This window comes from Teleopsis dalmanni, chromosome 2, assembly GCF_002237135.1.
Source record: "Teleopsis dalmanni isolate 2A chromosome 2, ASM223713v2, whole genome shotgun sequence".
In the NCBI taxonomy this organism is placed as follows: domain Eukaryota; kingdom Metazoa; phylum Arthropoda; class Insecta; order Diptera; family Diopsidae; genus Teleopsis; species Teleopsis dalmanni.
Genome location: NC_051847.1, coordinates 50,188,360 through 50,197,422, shown reverse-complemented (window position 1 = coordinate 50,197,422; position 9,063 = coordinate 50,188,360). Strand labels below are relative to the sequence as shown.

Below are 9,063 nucleotides of genomic sequence, written 5' to 3'. Positions count from 1 at the left end.
TAAAATATCGAAAAATATACAGCGCGCGAATTTTAAATGAGAATTTCCGAAAACTTTTCGGTCACAATGTATATCAAAGCAGCATCAGTGGTAATAAATGCAATAAATGTGTAGATAATAATAGTAATATATGTAATATGCATTTCTCTTCAGTCGTCTATAAATATAATTTAATCTATTTTTCTATATAGTTATTCTGGGAGAATATATTATACTCTTTTTACTTACTAATTCGAGGAGCCCTAAAAACTTCTTGCAACTTTCAGATCTGGTTACTTCTTCTATTCGTGTACACCAAATATGATTCAGTAGAGTTTGTAAGTTGCGTGTTGATACGAATATCAATAATTACACTCAAACATAACTATTATCCATTGCAATGCGTTTAAAGTTCCCAGGTAGACGTGAACTATAATCACCATTATTTTCAAAAAGGCTCCATGTGTCTAATTAAACCACTTGATTCTCCAGATGAAAGCATGGAAACTTGTTAACTCTACTAAGCAAATAAAGAAACCATCTCTAAAACATTGAAGCCAAATAGTCTATAGTGCCAGACAAAGACATAGTAAGTGATTAATAAATTCGACTGCCTCTTTAACATGGCAGCACCTACAGAGTGCACCAACCACCTACAGAGTGAAGCAACAATTGGCTTTAACTTCTCAACTTAACTCATATGTACATATGTACACATAAAAAAATAATATAATCAAAAACTGCAGTAACGACAATTATAGTAACAGAAAAATAATGGGGGAATAAAAATTTTATTAAGTTTGAAAATGTATAAAGGAAACCTTTTTCAGAGAAAATCACTTAAAATTGTAGAAAAAATTAAATAGATTAATTTCATAATTTACTACCCAAATTTATTATATTTCAAGATAACAAATTATTAATTTTATCTAAAGTGCTAACGAGGAGTTTCCGAAACTACAGTTAATGAAAAGTTAAAACGGATATCATGATTACGCATTAATAAATCATATACTGCCTAAATAAGTATGTTTCGTTTTTTCATTGAATCTATAAATGAATGACTTGCAAAACAATGAAGTGTTATTTTGTTTTCATTTATATTTGATTTAACGATTACTCAACTTAATCGATAGTTTATATAGTACACGCTAATCTAAATCAAAATTGTAAAACATATAGTGTGCGATTACTAATCCTTCATTCTAATTATATCTTATAGATCTGTGTATTTGAATTGAATTGATAAATTATTCTTCAGTTTAAAATACTTCTAAAGTAGATTTGAGAAATTAATTAAAGGCATTTGGGATTGCAATATAACTTTAACCAAGCAAACAAAAGAATTAAATATCGGCAGAATTAGAAATCCATATTGGTGGTCTTGGTTTCGCTTGGTTTAAATTAATATCCTAAAACTTAAAAACGAATATTCGTCACAAAATTAATACCCGTTTTAAAAATCAATCGAAAATAAACATCGAAACTGTTGACAACTTCATATGTCTGCATATAAAATCTTTTGAATTTAGTCAAATTTGGCGTTTGACATCAATTCCTGGTTTCGAATACAATGTTACTACATTTGTCTTTACTTTTGGTTAGGGCTGTCTCTCGCCGTTTCTTTATTTAAATTTTCGTGACCTTAGCGATACAATCTATAAGACGTATTTTTGGTCGTACTCTGTATTTGATATGCATTAGATTGTACTTAAACGTATTTCTTTATAATTGGATCACATCTATTATATTCATACATCCGATCCCAAGGAATCCACTTAGACATATGGGGTCATTGTGTTACCGTATAACTAAAAACTCAATGGTTAGAACCACTCAAAACATTTGGCAAAGCTTATAGTGCTATTAAGAGGAAGGTTTTGCAGTTCGCCAAGATCCTCAAAAAAGAAAGCCCCTAAAGTGATAATACGGCGCTACGCATGTGCTGGACAGAAACAGAGTTGATGGGAAGCGCTTTTATTGTCCTCTTCATCCTTGCGGTAAGTTTGGTTGAAAGGTAGATTCAGTCTCTTAGCATGGTTACCTACAAAACATACATTAGTTAATTTTTAAACTCAAAAAGTTAATTTTATAAAATAATTTTAAATTTTACAACGAATAAATCATTAGTTTTTACAAAGTTTATAAAATAACATATATATTCAATTACTGAAGTCATCTATTTCATATCTAATTCGTTTAGACTCAATTATTACCTTTCTCTTAGAATTTTTAAGGCCGCTGCCAGTTGGACAGCTCAGCTTTAGGCTGCATATCGGTTAATCATAATGCTTTAATGCGTAGTTAAATCATTATTTTGTATAATTCACTGAATATAAAGTTAAATTCTCGGAAAACGAAATTTTACAAATAAAAATCAGCATGAAATACGATGCTCGCACCTATAGTTTTGATAAAATTATGTCAGTGACCGTAGAAAAAAGACCTCAAAAAAGAATATTGAGCTATGTATGTACATATGTTGTGAGCTTCTTGTAAACAATGCGAATCAATGGTTATATGATCCATAAACATTTCCTGTTGTTAAAGTAGTCGTATATGACACATTCATCCGTAGGATATATGATATGATCTGAATAATTTTCAAAAAAAAAATATAGAAACAACTAATTCCCAACTCTTTTAAGTATAGTATTAAAAAGCTTCAAATAGATATAATACAATTTTAAAAAAATAACTTTTTATTCTGAATGTTCTGGAAGTAGCGTATAGTTCTCCAGAATTTCGTCCGTTTTATTTTTATCATGTGATGCTAATTTGTGAAGATGTCAAATTTTATTTTTATATAAAAAATTGTTTTGCGTCATATCTCGTCATTGGTATATTTCTCTTAATTTTTATATTTTTTCTTTTAATTGGCAACTGTTCAAAGATCTACGCTGAATGAATTTGTTTTTGTTTATATATAATATTTTCAATTGAGATTCAATGCCAAAAAGAGCGTCCCACTTGTCACGTCAACAGCACACAGAGCGTAGGGGTGTGTACTCGTTACCTTTAAGTTCCTCAAAGTATATTAACTTTTTACTTGTGCGACTTGCCTTGCCTTGCCTTGCCTCCTTCATTTATTATTGGTAATATTCCATTGGCGGATAAAACTTCTCGTCAATTGACACAAGTGAGGCAACAGAAATATAGGTTATATGTAAATTGGAACTAATATAAGTTCAATGTCACATATGTCACTCTTGTCACATTTCAAACAATCTGTGAAACTTATTAATAACTTGTAAAACTATAACAATAACAATATTTTTTTTTATTCAATAAAAGAAAATAAAGAAAAATGATAAGTAAAAGGCAATGCTAATTATTGACTTTTCCAAAGTTTTAAAATAAAGACAATGTACATACATTACGAATCAATTAATTATAATTATTATATTCTAAATACAAATAGTGTAGTGATCAAGATATTGGATGCCATATTGCCTGTATATTAGATTTTTTTTTATTAGCCTGATTAGCGGCATCTGTTAGCACCATTTTGGTCTCTTGGTGCCCAATGAATGATGTTGGTTAACTATGCAACCATATCGGATCGATACAAAATAATCAACTTATATTTATAAAATAAAAATATATGTACATTGTGCTCTCTTTTAAAGATTAATTTGAAAATTTTGTTTAAATAAAACAAATTATAAATTGAGCTACAATAAAACTACATGAGTATAGTTTAAACTTTAGTTTATAATTATTTATTTTAATAATAGCATCAAATAAACAAAAAAGTATAACTAACACCAAAAGCGTGAAATACCGGAAAATTAATTTCACGAGAAAAAAAACGGATAAAGTGCTAGTTAACGGCACAAAAAAAAAGAAAGAGCACATCTAAAAAGTTGGTGTAGCCTTAAATGGTAGCTAATAGCACTAAAAATAGAAAACCCAGAGAAAAGGCGATAAGCACCATCTAACAACGCTACGATAGATGGAGAATTACTTTAAAAAAAATTTCAGTAGAAACCATTTATATAATAATTTTCCATGTTGAAAGTGTATTGTACTAATTAATTAATTAATACTTTTTTTTTTGGTTTCTAGATGCCTGTCTCCGTTGCCAAGCTGAAAATAAACGTGAAGTTTTGGGAAAACAGGATTGCGTGGTAGTTTGGGGTGAATGCAATCACTCCTTTCATCATTGTTGCATGTCTCTATGGGTGAAGCAAAACAATCGTTGTCCTCTTTGCCAACAAGAATGGTCCATACAACGTATGGGAAAATAAATTTTTTTTTACATGTATTAAGCTCAGTTTTAATTAAAGTTTAATTTATTATTTTAATTTTCTTTCTTTTTTTTTAGTATACATTTTTAAAAAATCTCAAATTATTTATTAAATATGTTTATGTAAGCAATTGGCATAAAATATATTTTAATTACCACAAATATCCACTGTTTGTGTTAATGTATTTGCTAATGTAGTGCATAAAATCTTTTAAAATATTTACTAAAATAATTTTAAAATATCAAATCAAATTTAATATAAATATATAATTAAAGAATGTGAACAAAATATTAAGTTTATGATTAAAATTAATATTTTAAATTGCAAATAAATGATTGAATATAAAACTTTTATTAAAAATATTTTACTTCTTATTATTTTTAAAGATACTTTTTTAATAAGTTTTCTAGTAGTCTAATCCACCAAAGCTATTGGTTGTACCTTAAATATGCAGTAGAGAAAAGTTGAGATTATCGACACCATAATAGTGATTTTACCCTCCTACACCATCTACAGTAGACTATATATATATTTATTTTGTGGTTAGGTAGTGGAACTCATCGTCAAATCGAATCGTCAGAATAGTGTGCCCAATTCCCTAACATAATAATATGTATTATACAAACTAAGACACCCCCGCTTTAGAAAGACTATAGAATGTATATATAATAAACACTTTAAATTTAACTGAATCAAATGTTTAATAATATCTCAATCACAAGATATATTCCATCAGAATTATATATCGCACTATAAGCTGCTGTTAACAGTCCAGTATAGATTCAATTCAATTTATTAATCCAAAGTAATTAGTCCATAATCAATTACTAAAAAGAAATGTAACACAAAACAATAAATGTTTCAGCTTAAACATATATCATAAGTTGCAAACAAATTTTTTATTATATATCTTTAATGCTTATTATTTGAATATATGATTAACTATATAAAAAACTATTCCAGATAATATATAAACAATATATTAAACATGTCGTACATTGTTCCATATCGGACACTCGATTACTTAATATGCTACACTAGTTTTTTGCTTTTCTAATTAACTTTTAATTAATTTTAGTTTATTATTTGTACCTATGATTATTCACGATTTTTATACTTGACGTAATAAAAACGAAAGTTCTAAAAAAAACTACTCAAAGATAAAATGTTTTAATTAATGTTTTTATAACTACAGTCAAACTTCCATAACTCGAATTTTCTAAAACTCGAAACAAAAACAGTGCACCAAGGTTTTAGAGAGCAAATTACATACAATTCTGCTTCCATGACTGGAACTTCTATAACTCGAATTTCTCTATAACTCGAACAAAAATTTTGTTCCGTGCCGACAGGAATATGGGAAAGTGCATTCGAATTCGAATAAGTCGAATTTTTGTTTTAAGTATAAATGCATTTAGCTGTTAGGGGAAGTCCCTTTTTCCAAACCAAAAGTTTAATTTTTTTTCTTATGTTGCTTTGTACAAAAACCAGTCGTTTGCAACGTGGTTTAAAGTAAATAAAATAATTTCCAAGGATACTCTTAACCATTACATTATATTTTGCTTGACAATGAAATTTGTACATCAAACTTTCCTACAGATGACGATATTATTGAGCACTATAGAGCTGTAAATTATTGTATCCAATTCTAAGCGCAATGGAAAGTGATGATGAGGACTCGGTAGATATAATGGTTTATCGGCCTTCCAAGCATGAAGTAGGAGACTCATTCAAAATTCTGAATTTATGTTTGCAAAAGAATGATATTACAACTGATCACTATAAGGTTTTAAATAAAGTGGAATGTCTGCTTACTGAAAATAACAAAAAGAAAAATTAAAATCCCAAACACATTTCTAATTATTTCACTTCACTATAACTTTTGTGCTGTATTTGATTTCAAATAAATAAATCAATATCTTAAAATATAATTCTAGTTTTTTTCAAAAATAAAAAAACAAAATTCTCTAATTCGAGTTTCCATAAGTCGAACCTTTTCTTTGCAAAACTGGACTTCGATTTATGGAAGTTTGACTGTATTTAAATTTGTTTATAACAAAGCCATAAGCAAATTGCTAAATATCTTTTCTCCAAAGGTATTTAATGTGAGACCTTTTTATTATTTACATTTCCGTCTACATTTCATTCTATTACATTTAAAAAACAAAGGCAAAGGAAAACATAATATAATGTTATAAATTATAATCTAGAATAATTAATGCAATACAATTTATAAAGTATTTTAAAATAATATATTTTGAAACAATTCTGCAAAATGCTGTCTTCCAAGTATAAAACAGATTTTTTAATCAAGTTATTATGATTAAATGAGGAAAATGCGATATAAGGAGAGGAAGAAGCTATTAATTTTATTGGCAGTTTTCTCTTACATAGTAATCAAATCATAATCCAAGTTAATTATAAATACTGATGCAAACACGAGAAAATGTTTATTTAGTATTCACCAGGTCTGTCTTACAGTTAACTTCAGGTACTCGTCCAAGTAAAAGCTGAAAACTTTTAAATTAAAACTAGCAAAAGAATTTTTTAAAATAAAAAAAAATTCTACAGTACAGAGAGATGATCAAAATTCAAATAAAACAAGGAACGCTTGCTGGTGTTCAGAAGTTATTGCCCAATGGAAAACCATTTAATAGTTTTCAAGGAATACCATATGCAAAACCACCAGTTGGATCGCTTAGATTTAAGGTAATTTTAATTGATTTAATTTAATTAATTTGTTAATTTGTATTTTAATTATGTTTTCGACTTGGATAGTCACCTGTGGCACTTAAACAATTTGATGTACAAGAATTGGATTGTTCTAAAGAGCGCGACATATCACATCATCGTGATCCTTTTCTTCAAAAAATTGTTGGTTCAGAAAACTGTCTCCATTTAAATGTCTATGCGCCTCAATCAGCTAATGAAAAACAGTTGCCAGTTATGGTTTGGATACATGGTGGTGCCTTCTGGTTTGGTAGTGGAAACAGTGATTCGTTAGTTCTCATTAATTTAAAATAAATTAAATTAAATAATTTATCTGATTTTAATTATAGTTTCTATCCACTTAAATTAATAGAACATGATGTTGTTGTTGTCACAATTAATTATCGTTTAGGAGCATTGGGATTCTTAAGTTTACCCGAGGAAGGCATCTACGGTAATGCTGGATTAAAAGATCAAGTAAATAATAAACTATCATTTTCTAAAAACATATAATATTTTTGTTTGAATTTTTCAGCGTCTTGCTTTGCAATGGGTACAGGAGAATATTGCAAAATTCAATGGTGATCCAAATAATGTAACAATATTTGGTCAAAGTGCAGGAGCAATTTCTGTTCATATGCATTCTTATGCCGATCATGCAAACAAATACTTTCACAAAGTTATAATGCAAAGTGGTACGGCTAATATGGAATGGTCATTTCAATCGAATCCAGGATATAAAACCCGAAAATTAGCTAAATTATTAGGTTGTGAGTCGAATAAAACAAGTGATATACTAACATTTTTGCAATCAGATGCTGTAACCGCTGATAGAATACTACTTTCTAGTCCTTGTGTACTAACAGAAGATGAACGGCGGCGTGGTCTTCCAGTACCCTTCAAGCCAGTAGTTGAAGATAAAAATAGTCCTGACATATTTATCAAAAAACCTATATTAGAAAGCTTACTAAAAATTAATGTCGTAAAAGTTCCAACTATAATGGGCTATAATTCTACCGATGGTTTAGCTTTGTTATCTAATGCATTACGGAAATTAAATGCTATAGATAATGACTTAGAACGATTTGTACCACGAGATATACCATTGCCAGTAGATAGTCCTGGTATTAAAGCCATCGCTAAAGAAATGCGAAATTTTTATTTTAAAGGTGGGATTATAAATGAAAAATCCTTAAATGAACTCGCGAATGTATTGAGTGATTATCACTTTGTTGTTGACATGCAGCGTGCCGCAGAGTGTCAAGCCCGTTATCAATCGAATGCACCATTATTCTTTTATCGCTTTAATTATATTGGTGACCACAATATGTACAAGCGAATATTCCAATTTGAAGCACTTAATGGAGCTTGTCATGGCGACGAATTATGTTATATGTTCCAAACAGCTGGTGATAAAGCAACTTTAGCACCGGATGATGAAATATTTGCCAATAAGTTGTGTCAGCTTTGGACAAATTTTGCAAAATATGGAAAACCAACTACTGATGACGCAGTCAACTGGAAACCAGTGACATGTCCGAAAACGGAAGATAGTGAATTCGAATTAGATTACTTGTCTATTGATAAACAATTTGAAATGAAAAAAAATCCTGAAGAAAACCGTATGAATTTCTGGCGCAAAATCTATCAAAATTATAATAGAATCGATTATTCTAGGCTTAGCGCTAAACTTTAATATCAAATTAAAGTGAATAAGAAAAGTGTGCAATAAATAAATCTTATGATAAGTATATTAAATTTGAATAAAATATTTTCGAATTCAATTAACTTGGAATCGTTATCTTAATTCCAACTCTTAATATTTAAGACCGGTAATATATATTATATGATGTCAAAAATATGTCATCAAATTATAAGAAGCGAATTTATAATACCTATTTTTTTACAGACTACAAAAATTGGTTTTCAATCATATTAGTTTTTTCACATCAGTTTGTAGGACTATAATCATAGACATTCAGTTTCGTATTATTTTTTTAATTATACGCATTTGATTCTGTCGTCCTACCTAAAGACTGGTCTTTTTTTAAAGCACTGCATTTTAAAATATTTCATAACTTTTAAAATCTAGAGATCTGGAGTTCACACGAGAGATAACATAGAT

At 28.7% G+C, this 9,063-nt stretch overlaps 2 protein-coding genes across 2 annotated transcripts; both read left to right on the top strand.

Moving 5' to 3' along the window:
* Window positions 1–4,046: 4,046 nt before the first annotated feature.
* LOC119680712 (RING-box protein 2-like) lies at window positions 4,047–4,297 on the top strand (the record flags this gene model as incomplete). The annotated part of the gene is given in 1 exon segment (XM_038093660.1): window positions 4,047–4,297. A coding segment is annotated over 1 exon segment (183 nt), but the record flags the coding sequence as incomplete, so codon positions are not given.
* Window positions 4,298–5,886: 1,589 nt separating this feature from the next.
* On the top strand, window positions 5,887–8,660 carry LOC119674507 (venom carboxylesterase-6-like). The gene is made up of 5 exons (XM_038085647.1): window positions 5,887–6,015; window positions 6,801–6,938; window positions 7,008–7,228; window positions 7,289–7,415; window positions 7,474–8,660. Exons 1-5 carry the CDS (start codon window positions 5,887–5,889, stop codon window positions 8,632–8,634), a joined length of 1,776 nt encoding a protein of 591 aa, XP_037941575.1. The 3' UTR covers window positions 8,635–8,660.
* The last annotated feature ends 403 nt before the right edge of the window (window positions 8,661–9,063 follow it).